The sequence below is a fragment of the Balaenoptera musculus genome, chromosome X, assembly GCF_009873245.2.
Source record: "Balaenoptera musculus isolate JJ_BM4_2016_0621 chromosome X, mBalMus1.pri.v3, whole genome shotgun sequence".
NCBI lineage: Eukaryota > Metazoa > Chordata > Mammalia > Artiodactyla > Balaenopteridae > Balaenoptera > Balaenoptera musculus.
The window spans coordinates 90,878,375-90,899,236 of NC_045806.1; the positions used below are offsets into that span (position 1 = coordinate 90,878,375).

Consider the following 20,862-nt stretch of genomic DNA (forward strand, 5'->3'; position numbering starts at 1 on the left):
TCTAAAGGACAATAAAAGCCATTAAAAGCAAGTCTCCTTTAAGTGACAGTTCTGCCAAGAGCCAGCTAGCTTGCTTCCGGTGTGTCTGTGATGAAAGTGGTCATTTCTTCACATTTTAGAAAATTCTCCAGCTCTCTGTAAGGATCATATCAAGTGAGGTTAAAGAATTCTCAGGGGTCAATATGTTCCTATAAAAGGGTTTCATCTTCAAGAAATTCATGGAAAAGACTCTGACAAGTACAGGTTTCTGGTAACTGACTGTACTGCTGAACTGAATGAATAAGCATTTTCAGAACTCTAATGAAAAACTGATGAACTCATAAAAGTGCTAACAAAAGATCAAGATGAAAAAAAAATTAATTACATGGGACTGAGTGAACTGATGAGGATGAGTATAATTTTTGTGACTTTCTGTCTGAATTAAAAAAAAAAATCCCACAAGGACTCAGAGGCAAAGAATATACAAATCAATTTTCACTGCAAAGTAAAGGAGTTGTTACAGTGGAGGATTACTGGACTGAATGTCAATATTATGACATAGTATGAGTGTGTTTCATGTTTGGTAATCGCAATCACTGTTGCTTTTGTTGTGGTCATCCATGTACAATGCTTGGTGTCAGTCTATTTATCTCTTGTAAAAATAAAATACAGTGTGTGTGTGTGTGTGTGGAAAAAAAAAAAAAGAATTCTCAGGGGTCAATTGACTTCTGACTAAACTTTGGGTTTTTTGGAGACATATCTTAAAAAAAAATTTAACTACAAAAGAAATTCTCATTGTAGAATATTCAAACAGTTATAAAATACATAGAATCAAACCTGGGGAATTCCCTGGTGGTCCAGTGGCTAAGATTCCGTGCTCCCAATGCAGGGGCCTGGGTTCAATCCCTGGTCAGGGAACTAGATCCCATATGCGGCAACTAAGAGTTCACATGCTGCAACTAAAGATCCCACGTGCAGCAACTAAGACCCAGCACAGCCAAATAAATAAATAAATATATTTTTTAAAAAACCACCTTGAGGGACCTCCCTGGTGGCGCAGTGGTTGGGAATCTGCCTGCCAATGCAGGTGACACGGGTTTGAGCCCTGGTCCGGGAAGATCCCACATGCCACGGAGCAACTGGGCCCGTGAGCACAACTGCCGAACCTGTGCTCCAGAGCCCGCGAGCCACAACTGCTGAAGCCTACATGCCTACAGCCCGTGCTCCGCAACAAGAGAAGCCACCACAATGAGAAGCCCGCGCACCACAACGAAAAAAAAAAAACACCTTGAAAAAAAAACCTGAATGATCCCCTCAACATCCACCACAATTCTAGGCTCACACTATTTTACACTGTGCTTCCAGGTTACTTTCTATGCATTCACTGGCATATACATACATCTATTTTCTTACACAAATACAATAAGCTCTACCTGTCCTGTATACCTCCTTGTTCTTTTTTAAATTTGTTTTATTGTGGTAAAGTGTACATAATGTAAAATTTACCATTTTAACCAATTTTGAGTGTACAATTCAAAGTACATTCAAAATGTTGTTTAACCATCACCACTATTCAGTTCCAGAACTTTTTCCGTCATCCGAAATAGAAACTCTGTAACCATTAAACAGTATGTCCCCATTCTCCCCTCCCCTCAGTCTCTGGTAACCTCTATTCTATTTTCTGTCTCTATGCTCCTCTTTCTTGCAAAATTGTTTTTGAAAAGGTAATACACAAACATTATAAAAAAATTCAAACAATACAAAAGGGCAAATACAATGTAAAATACTTCTTCTCTTATGCTTGACTCCCAGGGAACCAGGTAATCAGTTTCTTAGGTATCTTTACTGAAGAGTCTGTGCGCATACAAGCACACGTGGACAGACATATACCTTCCCCCCTGTTTTATGTAGTAGTAGCAAACCATACACAGCTTGCTCTTTTCACTTAATATCTGCAATATATAAATATGTATATAATGCATATATATAATTCTTATACATACACTTCTGTTATGCTAGGATCATTTTATTTCTGACTCAATTTTTTAAAAATTAATTTTTTTATTGTGGCAAAAAGCATATAACATAAAATTCACCTTCCCAACAATTTCTAAGTGTACAATACAATATTGTCACCCACATGCACATTGTCGTGCAACAGATTCCCCAGAACCCCTCACCCCAGTCCTGCATGACTGAAACTCTACATCCACAAAACAACTCCTTCCCTCCCCCTCCCCCCAGCCCCTAGCGTGCACCATTCTGCTTTCTGTTTCTATGAGTTTGACTACTTTTGGTACCTCCTATAAGTGGCATCATACAATATTTGTCTTTCTGTGACTGGCTTATTTCACTTAGCATATTATCCTCAAGGTTCATCCATGTCATAGCATATGACAGGATTTCTCTCTTTTCTAAGGCAGAATGTATATGCCATATTCAGTGCATATACACTGAATGTATATGCCACATTTTCTTTATCCATTCATCTCTCCACGGATATTTAGGTTGCTTTCAATTCTTGCTATTGTGAATAATGCTGCAATGAACATGGGGGTGCAAATATCTCTTTGAGAGTCTGCTTTGAATTCTTTCATATATATTTCCAGAAGTGAGATTGCTGAATCATACGGTAGTTCTATTTTTAATTTTTTGAGGAACCTCCTTATTGTTTTCCATAGCAGTTGCACCATTTTACATTCCCGCCAACTGTGTACAGTGTTCCAATTTCTCCACATCCTCATCAGCACTTACTATTTTCTGGGGTTTTTTTGTTGTTTTTTTTAATACTGGTCAGACTAACAGGTGTGAGATGATATCTTATTGTGGTTTTAGTTTGCATTTCCCTGATGAATAGTGATGTTGAGCATCTTTTCGTATGCTTGTTAGCCATTTGTATATCTTCTTTGGAGAAATGTCTATTCAAGCCCTTTGCCCATTTTTTAATCGTGTTATTTATTTTGTTATTGGGTTGTAGGGGTTCTTTACATATTAACCCCTTATCAGGTACATGGTTTGCAAATATTTTCTCTCCATTCTTGCCTTTTCACTGTTGATTCTCCTGTTGCACAGAAATTTTTAAGTTCGATGTAGTCCCACTTGTCTATTTTTGCTTTATTTTTGCCTGTGCTTTTGGTGTGACTCTTTTACTTCTCTTAGGGCCAGACTTTCATCAGGATAGCTTGGTTGTGATTTTTGCCTTCCTTTCCACCTCAGTACTCTCTAGCACATTGTCTTGTTTTTAAATAAATTTATTTATTTTTGGCTGTCTTGGGTCTTCATTGTGGTGCACAGGCTTCTCATTGCCGTGGCTTCTCTTGTTGCCGAGCACGGGCTCATGGGCTCTAGAGCGCAGGCTCAGTAGTTGTGGCGCACAGACTTAGTTGCTCCGCGGCATGTGGGATCTTCCTGGACCAGGGCTCGAACCCCGTGTCTCCTGCATTGGCAGGCAGATTCTTAACCACTGCACCACTAGGGAAGTCCTAGCACATTGTTTTACAGGGGTGTTGGCTAATTACTATTGGTTCTCTGATGGGATACACCCAGAATTACCTTAATTTTTCTGGAATCATTCCCATGGAAGAAGGTAATGGGAGGCCTATGTGAGAGGGGATTGTTTCCTCCCATTTTCTCACTTCTTTCCCTTTCATCTCCCCTTTTTCTCCCCTTCCAGAATCTCCTCTGGGGCCTCCTTCCCTCTCCCACCCTCCTCGTGAGTGGGGCGGTGGTCTCTGAGCCAATGACAGGTCAGCCCAAGGGCTGACTCCAGACCAATGAGCACTTTTGGGTTCCAGATGGACCAATTAGCTTATTAGGGACATTGAATACCTGTATGGCTGGCATCTGTCCCATTGTCCTCTTATTAACGACCCTCTTGTCCATCAAGGATCTGAATGTGTAAATGAAGCCGTAATCTCTCTCTCCCATTTTTTTTTTGGTTTTGTTTTTAAATTTTGGTGGCTTTAATCCATCCCCACAACTTCTGCCCAAGGCCAATAAAACACAGCCATTCTCCCTTTGTAAAAAGAAAGAGGGGTTGGGTTTCCTTCAATTGTCTGCCCTTTTCTGTCTCCTCCACTATTTTTGTTTTACTCTGTAGTTAACTTTGCATAGAGCAGCTTCGTCCGAGGACCTGTGCGGTGGACCTAGGCACTCTTTTCTCACTGCCGGTTGCAACCGCCTTTTCGTTGTTCTAACCTGGGGGTTTGTGGGACCAGGGGCTTGGCGGCTGGGAGAAGAGTTTGGCCAGAGCCTTCCTTCTGCATTTCACACACATTCTGCTCTCGCTCTCTCTCTCTCTCTCTCTTACACACACACACACACACTCTCACACACACCCGTTCGGGCCCCTCTCCGTGTGTCTTCCTTCAAGATGACAGGGCGCTGGAGAAAAGGCTGCTGGAATCAGCTGGTAGGTACAGTAGTAGCCCGAACCCCACCCACCCGCTGCCTTTGCTCGCTCAGGTTTCTCCGGTCACTCCTGCCAGGGGAGAAAACATGTAAACGCGCCTCCAGAGGAGGGGCAGGGGGAGCTGGGAGCGGCGGGGGCGGCGGAAGGTGAGCCGGGGAAGGTGGCCGAGCACCCGTGCTGCCGGGCCCTTCCCAGAGCTCCCTCGGGGCGGCAGTCCCAGCCCGGTTCGCCCCCACCCCATCCCCCTTTTCGTCAGGATTGCCTTTTTTTCCCCTCCTTCTGCGGCGGCGGAAATGACAGTGTGGTGCTGCCGCGGTGTCATGGTGCTGCCCCTGGACTGAGGAGCGAAAACTCTAAGTTTGGCTCGGGAGACCCAGCCGCGGTAGCTTGGCGGCCGCCGTGCTGTCCCCGGCGGGGCGCGCGGGCGGGCGGATCCCGGCTGCTGCGCGGCGGCGGCGGCGAAGGCGGGCGGCGGCCTAGAGCGGCGACGGCAACGGCGGCAGCGGCGGCGGCGGCGGCGGCGGCCGGAGAGCTCGCGCCGGAGCCCGAGCCAGTTCGCGCAGGAGGCAGGCGAGCACCCGGCGCCCTCGGGCGCGCCGAGGACATGGCCGGCAGCCGGGAATGCTCTGGGTAAAACGCGTCCCCTCGCCGCGGCCCCGGGGGCCGAGCGCCACCGCCGGCGCAGGGCTCGGCCCCGGCTCGGGCCGCGTCTCAGGTGCGGCCGGGGCCCGGCGCGGGCAGAAGGCTGCTCCGGGGCTCGGCGGGGCGTGATGACGGGGCCCGCGAGGCTCGAGGTGGCGGCGGCGACGGAGGGCGCCCCGGCCCGGCCCTGGCTTCCCGTTGCGCCGCTGGGGCCCGGGCACCCGTCGCTGCCCTCCCGGGACGGAGTTTGCACTCCGCGATGCGGGGCGGGGGCGGGTCCGAGGCCTCCCGCGCAGCCTGGTCGGGCCGGGTGCGGCCCCTCGAGCGGCTCTCCTGGAGCCTGGGTGCTGGTCTGGGAAAGGGCACCGACGCCTTCCCACGCTCCCGCGGCCGGCAGCCTCCTCGGCCCGGGCGGCGCCCCTCGGCCGCCCGGCGGTGTTTGCTGCGGCAGCCGGTTGCTGCGGACAGCCTGCCCGCAGGAAGGCCCGGTGAAACTTAATCCCTTTGCTGCCGGGGGAGCGATCCTCGAGTCTCCGTCTGGGTGGTTCCTTATTTCTGGCCTAGCTGTGAAAGCAGCTCAGTGGGGGAGAGGGAAAACTTATAGGTCCTCAGGACAGGCTGCGACTGAACCCGGGAGAGGTGGGGTTTTTCCATTCCTGGCTCGTAAGAATTAAGTAAATAACGGCGGAGTAGATTTACAGAAACATTTTCGGTGATAAGGATTAGGTTACTTAGCATTTTGTATGCAGCGCATTTCTTGGAGGTGTTTCTTCTCGGAGCAGGAAATTGGGATCCTGAGGTCGTTGGGTTCTTCACTTTCTCTCTTCCACACTCCCCTACCCGCCTTCATGCTCACTCGCCTTCTTCCTACGTGGTCGTCACACATCTACCTGCCCACCCGAATCTCCCACCAACCACCCGTCCCCTGGACTCCTCCCCATCAATCTGTGCACTCCCAGCCTCCCAGCCATGCAGCCTCTGGCTTGTGAGCCAGTTTGCCTTTTTGAGGGTTTCTGAGTGTGGGGAGGGTGGATGGTGATGGTTGTTTGTGAAGAGGAGCCCTTATAAAGGAATATATTAGAGGCTATGTAAATAGACAAGTACTGTGTGTGAGTTGATTCTTCTGATTCTCAAATAGGGCCAAGAGGGCTGCCTTTAACCCCATTCTGTTCCCTCCCAGTACTCTAATCAGTTCTCTGGCAATGTTCCAAAAGAAGGGAAATGCTGAATAGGGAGACTCCCTCCCTACTCTACCCGGGCTGGTTACCCCTAACCCTCACATGCCCCTTTTCACTTCTCTCCACTGATCACTGCCCTGGGGGGAAAGAGTCTTTGCTATTTTTCTATATTCCTGCCCAGTCAATTAACTTAATGCAGATATATAATGTAAATTAGATTTCTCCTGATTGTTCCTCACAACTTGATTTATGTGCTTGAAATACAAGTCTAGGAGCCAAGAAGATCAGAGAGTTCATCCCAAATCTGATGTTGCATTGGCTTTGTGGCCTTAGGACATTCCTATGACCTTTCACTTGTATGAAAGGCATCATATTGTGTACTGGCTATTGTGAGTCTTGGCTTGGCCCTTTGAAGATGAAAGGGTTCTATAAACTCTCAGCACTATACTTTTCGAAGAAAGTTCTTCATTTACCTTTTATTGGGGTAATAGATTGGGTGTAAGTAGCAACCCTAGTTTACTGGGAACCCTAACTTGCCATTATTAATCCCCTTGGGAGCCCAATCTATCACTCTACTTTGGTCCTAAGTCTGTTTCTTTTTTTTTCCTCTAGTGTACATGCAACTGAATGAAAACATACATAAAAGTAGGCATACAGAGTAATTGGTGATTATTTTACGCTAAGGCTTGAATCATATCTAATGTACTCCAACCTAACAATCTGAGTCAGACTCATTTGAAAACATAACCTCACTAATTTTTAGCCCATATGGGGGCAGGTAGTTAATTTCTACTGAAAAGTGGCATAAATAATTTTAGGCATGGCTATCTGCACATGATTAGCATCTAGCAGTGGTGAGTCAACAATATTTATTAAAAGCACCTACAGCGTGCAGAATCCTCTGTTGACTGGTCTAAGGCCCCAGCCTTGGCCTTGTATCTTGGCCTCCTGCTTGTTTAAGGCCTACCTCCTTACTCGCAGCTCGCAGCTCGGGGATTAGGACAGGGAGGGGCTGTGCGGGGCAGGGGTAGAGGCTAGGGACATGAAGGAGCGATTGTTTCCCTCCCATTTACTTTCATGACTACTAGACTCCTCATCTAGCATGTTGTACCTTGCAAGGCCACCCCCCCGGGAAGTACTGCCGCAAATCAGAATGACTTGCTTGCTTCATGAACATATCATCTGAACAGTGCAAATTGATTTAGGTGAAATTGGTTTAGTTAATCCCTCCTCTAAGTGCCGGGCAACTTGCTCAAACTTGTATATCCTAAAGCAGTGCCAGTGGAGTCTCATAATAGCGTCCAAAACTTGCTGTGGGTAGTGAGCCTGTCCATTCCCTCATCCCTCCTCCCATGAAATCTGCTGACACCATGACAATTGAGAAGGAAACTTCAGAAGGAGTATGGCTTTGCTACTTGGTGAGGAGGAGAGAATGTCCTCCCTTGACTCTGTCCCTTAGTACTCAGGTTCTCTCTTTCCCAACAGGGACAGACAGCCCTAAAAAGGAGGTGAAGACAGGGCGGAGGCACAGAATGTGTCTCAAATGGCTGTTCTCAGAGGTACCTGCTTGGCCTTGTGTGTGTGTGTCATTCAATCTCTATGGGTCTTGGTAAGTCCCTAGCTGTTAGGCCATGGGCCTCTGCTGCTAGTGGAGGCCAGGGGGTGTTCCATTTCCAGTTAGCATTAAGTTTTTGGTCTTCTCTTCTGTGCAAAAGGGGAACATGTGGTACTGTGTTTGCGAAGCACCTCCTTACTTAGGCTGAGTGCCTTGACTTAGAGCATTGCATCACCAAGATATGACATGTAACATGTTGTTACTGCATATACGACAGTTCAGGAGAGTTCACAATTGTTCACTTTTTGATGAATGAAATTTGGGTACCAAGGTGGTGTTGTGCTCATGTCTGTATTTCAGGTCTCTCAACAAACATTGTGTTCATCACTGAGCAGTGTGAAAAATAGACTAGAAAAGTGTTTCTCAACCAGTGTGTTGGATCATGCTAACATGTGAGAAGACCAGATGAGTGGTGTTGAGACAAGATGTTCCAACTCCAATGATCCCTCTGTACGGGCTGCTAGCTAGCCCTCTTTTTATTTCCCCTCTCTTCCAAGGATCAATATATGTTTCTGTCTCCATTTTCATGAATTAAAACTCTGCTAAGAGTCTTCTGTGGGCACTGGAGGTTTGTGGCTCTTTCTACAGTTTCTCTTTTTCCATCTTCCCCTTCTCCATGATCACAGACAGACATATTCTTTTTTGACAATCTCCCAGCTCCTGCATTGCCCTTAGAAATCCTGTAAGCTGCTAAGACTACTAGATGGTTAAAGTATGGGTGGTGGAGGGATTTTGAGTAATGTGCCAACATCCCTACTCCCTTCTCTGTGTTGGGTTCAACTGAATACATAATAAGGGTGTTGGTTCTGCCTAAGTGGGTTAGCAAGGTATCCTTAGGAAGACTTGTCCTACTTGGGTTCTTTTCTCCCTGCAGAGCTCTGACTGCCTGACCTTGGGCTTTGTGTCAGACTCTTTCCTGCAGGTCGGACTCCTCTAGTTGATGAACAGCATCCCCAGTCTCTGGATCTTCCTCTTACAGAGACCAGAAGATCTGATAACAAATTCATTATATAACCTAAAATCCTCCTGAAACAGAAAATCCCGGTATTTACAATTTGCCCAATTAGGGGAATAATGTATGGGCATGGTAGACAGTGCTAATGCAGGACAGTGACATGTCTGAATGTATACAGCCCAGAGATAGAAAAATGGTTTACGGTCCAGAATCCTCCATCGCTTTGTCTATAGCCCTTTGTTCAGTGTTGCTAAGATCCATGTGGTTCCCAGGGGAGTAGAAGCTTGATTTCAAATAGGCTTCTGTTCTCTGTCCCTTGTTTCTGACCTGAACTTGGGGTCCTCTCAGCCTAACACTCAACAGCGTGCCCTACATACATATATTGCCAATTTTATTCTGTAGTAGAGATGACTGCCCATCCGGGGGGCGGGCACTGAACATTAAAAAATTTACAAATATTTTATTGGGTAACAGAGATTGGGAAAAGCAGTCCTAGAATAGATGGAAAGCTGTGCTGGTAGCAGTAGGTAAATTAAGTTTTTCCTTCATTTGTTCTCCAATCTGGAAACTGCTAGTGTAATTGGCATTAAGATAAAGGTGTTATGAATTATACTTAACGATTTGTGACAATTATCATGTGTTACCTTGGCAAATCTGTTTCTTGGTTACTTAGATTAATCTACTGTGTTTGTAGCAGATCTAGGACTTTTAGTTCTGCTATTGTGATATTCCTTTTAATGTTTATGATGACTATATTGTATAAAATAGTCAATGGCTGGATTTAGGAGCTAATTATTGTAAAAAAAAAAAAGATCATTAAGGAACTTCCCTGGTTGAGACTTCGCCTTCCAATGCAGGGGGTATGGGTTGGATCCCTGGTTGGGGAGCTGGGATCCCACATGCCTTGGGGCCAAAAGACCAAGACATGGAACAGAAGCAACATTGCAACAAATTCAGTAAAGACTTTAAAAATGGTCCACATCAAAACCATCTTTAAAAAAAGTATAGGTCTCAAGTCATTAAAAAAATCATTAAATCCATGTACTATAAAATATTAAGTAGGCTTTAATAACCTATTAGACAAGAACTGGCTCTGGTGCTGTCAGTCGGTAATCAACCTCCAGTCCTGAGCTCACCCTGTGCGTGATAAAAGCTTAAGAAAAAAGAAGAGAGACAGTTCTTCCCTTTGGGGGGGACTCCAGTCTAACAGGGGAGACATATGAGCGTAATAAATACCACAAGCAGACCCATGGTCCTCCAGAAAACTTGTGGGGGAGTGTAATTGTCCTCCATTATGTCAACCATGCATTTGGGGTGAATTTCCAAACATGTGCTATTTCCTTAATAACTTGCTCTGTGTCTGTCATCTGTGAATGTGTGTTGAGAATATCTGTATTTGTAAAGCAAGTTAATAATTTTATTTTATTCTCATCTGATCCTCACAAGAGCCTGTGAGATGGGTAGGGCAGGTATTTTTCATTTGACAGACGAGGAGGCTGTGGCCCAAACAGTTTAAATGTCTTACCTGGGATCACTCAGCTAATTCAGTTTAGAGCCAAGACTACAACCAGGCTCTGTTGTGAGGATCAAATGAGATAGTGGCTTTGGAACCATTTGAAAAGTGTAAAATAGGTACACAAATGTAAGGTGACTGTTATTATTAATTATGCTTACTGACCACCTAGCCTCTTTTTTCTGGGTTTCTATTTTCAGTCTATCTTTTTAGGGTGATAATTCTATGCATTGGTTGCCTTTTATGTTCCCGAATGATCATTTCTGAAATTAAAGGGGTCTTTTCCTACTAATAGTATTCTAGGATTTGGTTGTCTTCCTTTTCTTCCAAAAGGTGTTGTCATTAGTTTGTACTCTCATGGGACTCTCCTCACCTTTAGTTGTCCCCTGGAACACCCATTATATCTTCTTTGAAGTACAACAGGCAAAACCAGCCACTGTCCTTGGGCACCTTGGCTTAGCCAAGGGTAAGTAATGCATTTTGTTTATTTCCAGTTCGTTTCATGATGACGCCCATGGCTTGTCAGCCTTTCTAGTCACACTAATGAATAAGACTTGTGTCTTGAGGAGCTGGTTTTCAGTAATCCAAGGTGTCTTTCCTATGTGGTAACAGATAGCAAGAGCTCTGTAATAATAGGATGTCAGAGCTGGAACACATGTTAAAGAGATTGTCTGGTGATTCTAGTCCAACTTGAATGACATTTTACAGTTAAGGGAACATCAGACTAAGCCAGGACTCATTTGCTCATCCTCCAAGGCAGAGAGACAGTTTCTGGTGTTTTTAGGAAGAGCTCATGGGACATTACTGTTAATATCCTGAAGAATGTAAATCCTACAAGCCAGCTCAATCCTCATTGTACAGCCCAGGGGTCAGGTTGGGTTTTACACTCATGGTTTTTCTGTGAAGAAAGGGAGACTGTGGCTCCTCAGGGAGGTAATGAGAGCCCAGACCCATGCTCCGCGGATCTGGAAGATGAAAACTAGATGGAATATAAGCTGTTGAAATAAGTGGGCATTTAATTATGTTCAAATAACACTTGAAATAATAGCATTCTGCCAAGTGCAGATCATGGTTTCTCTCTCTGATCAGAGTTAACCGAATGTTGGATTTGAAGGGCAACGCTGAAATCAATCTTTCATTTTGTAAGTGCAGAATGTATTATTTTTATTCTAATCGCCTGCATTGAAAACTCCTCCTTTGTATTTCTATCTACTCACACAGCCTTATGATACCTTCTTAAGGTTTATTCTCATCAACTTTTTTTTCAGGAGCCTCAGCCTGAAGGGGGGTGCAGGGTGACGATAAGCCATACAGAAACAATTTTATACTAGAACAAGGGCAAATACATAAGCATCCTTATTTGACTACACAGCAGTAACTTAATGATATGGAAGGGAACAAATCAGTGGATGTGGATGTGGGCATTTGTTTCTTAACATGGCATTTGGTCTGCCCGCCTAGGCATTTCATCAGTGCATTTTTATGACAAACCATTGTGTTTTCTGGCAAAAGCTTCATGATTACCTGTCATTCGGTGACACTCTATCAGGTTTACATCCTGTCTTTATCCCTAGTATATTCTCTAATTCTGCATAGATTAGTGATTCACAAACTTTTTGAAGTTGCAGCACTGCCATTGTTTTATTTTTTGTCATACCACTTCCTCCTGTACTTCCTAAAGGTATTTTGTGATCTAGGAGTCAAATATTTTTTAGGAGTCTTATCATTTTTAAATGAATAAAAAATTGGGAGGTGATAATTTTCTGGCACCCATTGATCATTAGAGATATCGCAGGTATTGCAAAACCTAGACAGGGAATCACTAACCTAGAAAAACAATTGAAAGGAGTAAGCAATTCAGTAGAGTTTAGAAATAGTACATAGTTACACAGTTGGCAGTATGGAATAGTGGTTAGCTGTTTGTTCACACTCTGGATTGTGGGTTTGAATGTGTTTTAAAAATTAAGGTAAAATCCATATACCATAATATTCACCATTTTAAAGTGTACAATTCTGTGGTTTTTAGTATGTTCACAAAGCTGTGCAATCATCACTGCTAATTCCTAAACATTTTCATCATTGCCAAGAGAAAACCCATACCATTAGCAGCCACTCTCCATTCCCTCTACCCCCATGCCCCCCCGACCCAGGCCCTTGACAAACACTAATCTACTTTCTGTTCTTATGGGTTTGCCTATTCTGGGCGTTTCCTATAAAGAGAATCATATAATCTGTGACCTTTTGTGACTAGCTTCTTTCACTTAGCATAATGTTTTCAAAGATTATCCATGTCGTAGCATGTATCAGTACCTCATTCCTTTTTCTTGCTAAATTATATTCTGTTGTATGGACATACCACATTTGTTTATCTGTTCATAAGTTGAGGGACATTTGGATTGTTTCCACCATTTGGTTATTGTGAATAATGCTGCTATGAACCTTTGTGTACAAGTTTTTGAATGAGCATATCTTCAGTTCTTCTGGATCATATGGTAACTCTACATTTAACATTTTGAGGAACTGCCAAACTATTTCCCAAAGCAGCTGCATCATTTTACATTCCCACCAGCAATGTGTGAGGGTCCCAATTTCTCTATATCCTGGCTGACATTTGCTATGTTTTTAAATTATGGCCATCCTAGTGTGTGTGAAGTAATATTATAGGTATCCTAGTGAGTGTAAAGTGGTATCTCAATGTGGTTTTGATTTGTATTTCCCTAATGGCTAATGATGTTGAGTACATTTTCATATGCTTACTGATCATTTGCATATCTTCTTTGGAGAAATGTCTATTCAGATCCTTTGCCATTTAAAATATATTTTTTTTGCCTTTTTATTGTTGAGCTGTAAGAGTTCTGTTTATTTCTAGATACTTGGCCTGTATCACATGTATGATCTGCAAATATTTTTCCTATTCTGTGAGTTGTCTTTTCACTTTTTTGATGGTGTCATTTTATAGTACAGAAGTTTTAAATTTTGATGAAGTCCAATTTATTTTTTTCTTCAGTTACTTGTGCATTTGGTGTCATCTAAGAAACCCTTGCTTAACCTAAGTTCATGAAGATTTACACTTATGTTTCCTTCTAAGAGTTTTATAGTTTCTGTGCTTACATTTAGATTGTGGATCCATTTTGAGTATATTTTTATGGATAGTGTGAGGTAGGGCTGTAACTTCATCCTTTTGCATGTGGGCATCCGGTTATCCCAGAACCACTTGTCGAAAAGATTATTATTCCCCTGTTGAATGGTTTTGGAACCCTTATCAAAAGTCAGTTGACCATAAATATATGAGTTTATTTTTGGACTCTCAGTTTTATCTGGTTTTGAATCTTAACTCTGCTACTTGCAAACAAGTGTGACCCTGGACACATTACCTTTTTTGTTGTTGTAAAATAGTACCTGCCTTTTAGAGGGTTGTTGTGCCTGGCGCATGGCAAAAGCACAATAAATTTTAAGGGGAAATGTGCTTAGGTAATCAGGGAAGTAGGGAAAATGGGAGATAGGTTGAAAGGATGCTGAAATATTAGGAGTGACCAGAACAAGGTGGCCTCATAAATGAGAGATGAGATGAACAGATGTTTGGAGAAGTTGCAAAACTACTCAGTTCCCCGAAATTGTAAAATAAAACAGAATAGAAACAGTATAATAGAAAAAGTTACTTACCGTAAGGAACAGACTGTTAACCATCTTATATTATTCTCTACACAGCCGAAATCAGTTAAGGTAGCTATTTTGGAGCACTGATGTTTGGCTTTTTTTCTGTCAAGGACTCTTTTGAGAACATTTTGAATGCTATGGACAACCCTCTCCCCGTGAAAGTGTATGTATGATATACATACAGCATCCTTTAAACATTTCTAGAAGGTTCAGGAATCCCTGGTTAAAAATCCTATTTTGACCTTATCCAAGGCAATCCTGACCCATAGCAGGCTTTCCTAAGCTTAGTTTCATAGTGAGGTTCAAGTGTCTCACTTAGTCAGGAACAACTTTTAGGACTGCAGGAAAATTCGCAGAGCTTTTCCTCTGTACAGAAGAATTAATATGGCATGCTCCTAAGATTCAGAAGAGTTGTGGTACTCTAATTGTTTTTGTAAAGGTTACAACACAGAGGCAGGTCTATCAGCAGTGCATCTTGACCAACTATAATTTTGGCAGGAGGCCTTACTCGATTCTCCCAGGTAGCTTCCAACACAGACACTGAGGAATGCAGACCTGCAGTTCTGGAAGAGACAGTAATAGAAATGCAGAGTAAGGTGGAGATGGGCCTAGAAGAAAGAGCTATGATTCTGAAAGGGACTAGGAGTGAGAGGCAGGTTCAGAGAAACTCAGAGGGACACAGAGAGACACAAATAGAAGTGGAAACATGGTGTCTAGAAACCCTCTTGTAAATAGTCAAGATATTTGTCAAGTGAAGGAGGTGAGATGATTGAAATAAAGGTGTGTGGGAAAGAGCACAGGCCTTGGCATTAGACTGCCCCAGTGCTCTGGGTGTGTATGTTCCTGGTTCATTTACTTAATAACACTGAGCCCCAGTTTCCCAACCATAATATGCGTATAGTATTAGTACCTTCCGTACAGCCTTCCCGATAGAATTTAATGAAATATTGTGTGTAAAGTTCTTAACATGGCACTCAGAATACAGGAGGTGCTCAATAAATGCTAGGTCCCTTCTTTAACTTCCTCTACTTGAAGAGATCCTTCATTTAACAATTTTTAAATACTCTATGAGTGTGAGGCACTGTACTATGAATAAAAATATGAAATAGTTGATGCCTTTAAGGAGCAAGGAGGGTTAGCTGGAGACACAGATGTGTAAATGAAATAAAACAGAATGTTCTGGAAGCCACCAAGTGGTTGAAGTGATAAACATGTTCAGTGAGAGAACTCCTAGGTCTCTGGGCTTGGATGGTGATATTTAACAGATAGGGAAAATTGGAAGAGGAGCAGGTGTTTTGTTTTGGGGGGCAGGGAAGAATAGCAAGTTCATTTATGGACATGTTGAATTTGACCAATGGAACTACCAAAGGCAATATTCCTGCCTTGAGTGGAAGTTGGAATCTATCATCTCTAAAGTCTCTTCCAATTCTCAGATTCTATGATATATGTACATTTTAATTGTTTTACTTTTTCATCTCTATAGGTGAAGGCTGATAGATGTTATAAGCTACAAAATACTAGCCAACAATTTCCAAGCTCTTGTAAATTGTAAAATAAGAATACCACACATCTCACTTTTTAAAAAAGTGGTTATACAAACATCTAAACTTATCAAACCAACTGAGAGTGACCGTTTTACCAAAAGATTCTTCACTTTTACAGTCCAATTTCCTATAGATTTCCATTAAATAGCTAGTTAGTTCAGTGCACTTAAAAGGTTTGATTTAGAAACAGCTTTTAGGGATACATCTATTGTACTTATGCACAATGTATAATTGTACTCAGTATTTAAGTTTCCTGTGAGAGGGCTATGCAGATATCTCTGACAGATGACAAAACCTGAACAAATACCAGTGGCAGAATCAAACTTTCAAGCCCTGATGAGAGTCTCCGGTGATAGTGAGATGATGAACAAAAGTTATTCAAAAGCAAAAGATGCCTTTCTCTTTCCTATAAATAAGATTAACACTTTAAACCGGCAAAATATATTTTATAATTTTTATATTTTAATATTTTTCCAATTTGTCTCTAGTAACTCAGTTTACTAGAAATAAGATGGAACAGAAATTTCCATGTGTGGTAACAGGAAGTAATTCAAGTTCACACATCTGAAGAATTTATTATCCTGTGCCGAGAACTACATTTTTCTAAAGCTCTCTCTTCTCTTTTTATGCAGGCTCTGAGAATGGGATCATTTCAAGAACTAGAGAGTTAGTTTCAAATATGGCCTTGTTTTCCTTCCACTAGATGTGAAATAGGAGCAGCCTCTGTATTTTAACTGGAAGTAAAATAGAGAACAATATTGGAGAATGGAGACTGAGAATTTGGCAGGGCCTCAGGTGCATCATAGTCCAGGACAAGAGATGTCAGTGGAGAGGGTGTGTGAGAGACTGATCCGCACCAGTGTGGTGAGTTGGAACAGGAATGTGAGTCAGTAAACCGGGATTCAGAGATGGCCTCTAGCTTCTATTTATTAGCGCAGGAAAATAAACCCAGGCATTTGTCAAAAACAAGGTTTAAAGGGGGAGAATGGCTTTTTGATTAATTCCCAACTCACTTTCCTATTGCTCCAGCATCCCTGGGGAATCCAGCCTATTAAAACCTCCATTGGTTAGTGTGTCATTATGCTACATCCACGTTTCCTTTGGAAATGCTTAATGACTCTTGCTTCGTGTTCCTTGCAGGTGAAAGCCCAGCCTCTGCGGTTCTTAATGCCTCAGCAGGATTATTTTCACTAAAGATGGAAACACTGGAGTCTGAATTGACCTGTCCAATCTGCCTAGAGTTGTTTGAAGACCCCCTTCTGCTCCCTTGTGCTCACAGCCTCTGCTTCAGCTGTGCCCATCGCATCTTGGTCTCAAGCTGCAGCTCTGGTGAATCCGTTGAACCCATTACTGCTTTTCAGTGTCCTACGTGCAGGTATGTTATCTCACTGAACCACCGGGGCCTGGACGGCCTCAAGAGGAATGTGACTCTGCAGAACATTATTGACCGCTTCCAGAAGGCTTCCGTCAGTGGACCCAATTCCCCAAGTGAGAGCCGCCGGGAGAGGACTTATAGGCCCAGCAGCGCCATGTCTAGTGAGCGAATTGCTTGCCAGTTTTGTGAGCAGGACCCGCCAAGGGATGCAGTGAAAACATGCATCACCTGCGAGGTCTCCTACTGTGACCGTTGCCTGCGGGCCACGCACCCCAATAAGAAACCTTTCACCAGCCACCGCCTGGTGGAACCAGTGCCGGACACACATCTTCGAGGGATCACCTGCCTGGACCATGAGAATGAGAAAGTGAACATGTATTGTGTATCTGATGACCAATTGATCTGTGCCTTATGCAAACTGGTGGGGCGTCACCGAGACCATCAGGTCGCGTCCCTGAATGATCGGTTTGAGAAGCTCAAGGTAAGGGATCTGGGAGATACCCCTTACACGACTTTGTCTCTTTATACACAGTTATACACTTAGCAAGTTCCCTAGTAAAACAGGTCACTTTTTCTATACGACAAGTGAATTAACTGCAAATTCTTCTCGTGACAAATAGCCTCCTAGCCTGCAGGCTCTCACTGGAACCTGTTTCATGTGTTGCACAAACCTGCTTGCATTCGTTCACCTCTGGCCAGTTCTGGGGGAATTAGCCTATGGCTCATACTAATAGTACGTCCAGGGAAACAGCACCCTCTCTCCTCTGACAGTGATATATTGTACCCTATATATCTTTGCCATGATCTTTCTACCTCTTCTTTTAAGTATGTGAGTACCCATGTAGGTGTATTACAATTAGCATATGTGCTGATTTGCATATATATGCGTATAGCTATGGGAAGGTTGGGTGTGTCTCCGGTATGTGTGGGTGGAGGTGTCTGAGTGTATCTATGTAGGTGAGAGGTTTTTGTGGAGGACAGTAGTGTATGTGTTTGCACACTCAGTACACTGAATAAACAAAGCTTTGGTACTGGCCACTACAAATTGCCACCAAACCCTTAAGAGGGGGCTAATTCTAAACCTGCCTTAAAAAACAGAGCAAAACAAAACAAACAGACAAAAAAGGGACTTCAGTGTACCACGAAGTTAGGAGGGATAATCAAATACCTGAACTAAAAATTTAAACTGAAGGCAATAAATATTTAATCCAGTATCATATTTTGTGCCAGTGTTCGTTTTGAAGTGCTTGTTTGCAGTCTCTGCCTGGTAAGTTCCTGTTCAGTGGCCAGAGTTTTCTGAAGTTGTTGTGCCAGCAGAGTATTTATATGCAAGTCTAAGTGCCTATTTTTTTAAAGCACTACTACCTCACGTTGATGTTAACAAATGTCAGATCCAGCAAAATTGTTTTATTCCCATTGCCTGTCTGCTGTGTGGCTTGATTTCTCTTAAGAAGCTACTTAACAGAAATTCCAGAAAAATAAAATTTTTAACTGAATAATAAGATTACCACTCCAGAATCAGGCCTAGATATATAAGCCAAGCTGGAAGGAAGACCCAGATGGGATGGAAGGAAGGCAATAAGGGAGTGGAGATCTTCCTCTTGCCATGCTACGGAAAAGTCATTGTAACATATGTAAAAATTATGATGTTGGTGAGGGTAGTAATACTCAGAATAGGATACATTTTCCCTTCTGTAATTTATTGAAAACAATATTGAGAGTCACATTGACAATGGTTTGTGCTCTTTTTGATTTTTTATTTACATTTAATATTTATAAATTTGTACAAAGTTTAACGTTTGTTGATTTCACTAAGGGTGATATTCTCATTCATATCAAGATGCAGAGAGCAACAATCTCAGTGGCTGCAATTCTTTTTCTTCCCCCATTTTTTATTTTTATTTATTTATTTTTTTAACATCTTTATTGGAGTATAATTGCTGTACAATGGTGTGTTAGTTTCTGCTTTATAACAGAGTGAATCAGCTATACATATACATGTATCCCCATATCTCCTCCCTCTTGCGTCTCCCTCCCACCCTCCCTATCCCACCCCTCTAGGTGGACACAAAGCACCAAGCTGGTCTCCCTGTGCTATGCAGCTGCTTCCCACTAGCTATCTGTTTTTCGTTTGGTAGTGTATATATGTCCATGCCACTCTCTCACTTCGTCCCAGCTTACCCTTCCCCCTCCCCATGTCCTCAAGTCCATTCTCTACATCTGCGTCTTGATTCCTGTCCTGCCCCTAGGTTCTTCAGAACCATTTTTTTTTAGATTCCATATATATGTTTTAGCATACGGTATTTGTTTTTCTCTTTCTGACTTACTTCACTCTGTATGACAGACTCTAGGTCCATCCACCGCACTACAAATAACTCAGTTTCGTTTCTTTTTATGTCTGAGTAATATTCCATTGTATATATGTGCCACATCTTTATCCATTCATCTGTCGATGGACACTTAGGTTGCTTCCATGTCCTGGCTATTGTAAATAGAGCTGCAATGAACATTGTGGTACATGACTCTTTTTGAATTATGGTTTTCTCAGGGTATATGCCCAGTAGTGGGATTGCTGGGTCGTTTGGTAGTTCTATTTTTAGCTTTTTAAGGAACCTCCATACTGTTCTCCATAGTTGCTGTGTCAATTTACATTCCCACCAACAGTGCAAGAGGGTTCCCTTTTCTCCACAACCTTTTTTGATGATGGCCATTCTGACTGGTGTGAGGTGATACCTCATTGTAGCTTTGATTTGCATTTCTCTAATGATTAGTGATGTTGAGCATCCTTTCATGTGTTTGTTGACAATCTGTATATCTTCTTTGGAGAAATGTCTGTTTAGGTCTCTGCCCATTTTTGGATTGGGTGGTTTGTTTTTTTGATATTGAGCTGCATGAGCTGCTTATATATTTTGGAGAGTAATCCTTTGTCCGTTGATTCGTTTGCAAATATTTTCTCCCATTCTGAGGGTTGTCTTTTGGTCTTGTTTATGGTTTCCTTTGCTGTGCAAAAGCTTTGAAGTTTCATTAGGTCCCATTTGTTTATTTTTGTTTTTATTTCCATTTCTCTAGGAGGTGGGTCAAAAAGGATCTTGCTGTGATTTATGTCATGGAGTGCTCTGCCTATGTTTTCCTCCAAGAGTTTTATAGTGTCTGGCCTTACATTTAGGTCTTTAATCCATTTTGAGTTTCTTTTTGTGTATGGTGTTAGGGAGTGTTCTAATTTCATTCTTTTACATGTAGCTGTCCAGTTTTCCCAGCACCACTTATTGAAGAGGCTGTCTTTTCTCCACTGTATATTCTTGCCTCCTTTATCAAAAATAAGGTGACCATATGTGCGTGGGTTTATCTCTGGGCATTCTATCCTGTTCCATTGATCTATATTTCTGTTTTTGTGCCAGTACCATATTGTCTTGATGACTGTAGCTTTGTAGTGTAGTCTGAAGTCCGGGAGCCTGATTCCGCCAGCTCCATTTTTCTTTCTCAAGATCGCTTTGGCTACTCAGGGTCTTTTGTGTTTCCATACAAATTGTGAAATTTTTTGTTCTAGTTCTGTGAAAAATGCCATTGGTAGTTTGATAGGGATTGCATTGAATCTGTAGATTGCTTTGGATAGTATAGTCATTTTCACAACGTTGATTCTTCCAATCCAAGAACATGGTATATCTCTCCACCTGTTTGTATCATCTTTAATTTCTTTCATCAGTGTCTTACAGTTTTCTGCATACAGGTCTTTTGTCTCCTTAGGTAGGTTTATTCCTAGGTATTTTATTCTTTTTGTTGCAGTGGTAAATGGGAGTGTTTCCTTAATTTCTCTTTCAGATTTTTCATCATTAGTGTATAGGAATGCAAGAGATTTCTGTGCATTAATTTTGTATCCTGCTACTTTACCAAATTCATTGATTAGCTCTAGTAGTTTTCTGGTAGAGTCTTTAGGATTCTCTATGTATAGTATCATGTCATCTAGTGGCTGCAGTTCTTAGACTCCTAAGACGG

The 20,862-nt window shown here is 42.6% G+C and overlaps 1 protein-coding gene across 6 annotated transcripts in view; it reads left to right on the forward strand.

Moving 5' to 3' along the window:
- Nucleotides 1–4,145: 4,145 nt before the first annotated feature.
- The window catches only part of MID2 (midline 2), a 99,041-nt gene continuing 82,324 nt past the window's right edge, over nucleotides 4,146–20,862 (forward strand). Inside the window, exons 1-3 of one of the 6 annotated variants that reach the window (XM_036840359.1) lie at nucleotides 4,910–5,020; nucleotides 16,127–16,358; nucleotides 16,635–17,350. In XM_036840359.1, the coding sequence (XP_036696254.1) occupies nucleotides 16,691–17,350 (660 nt within the window). In that variant the 5' untranslated portion in view covers nucleotides 4,910–5,020; nucleotides 16,127–16,358; nucleotides 16,635–16,690. Of the gene's footprint in view, nucleotides 4,391–4,899; nucleotides 5,021–7,723; nucleotides 7,770–16,126; nucleotides 16,359–16,634; nucleotides 17,351–20,862 lie in introns of those variants that run through there. The other 5 variants (XM_036840360.1, XM_036840362.1, XM_036840363.1 and 2 more) reach the window with 5 other exon arrangements.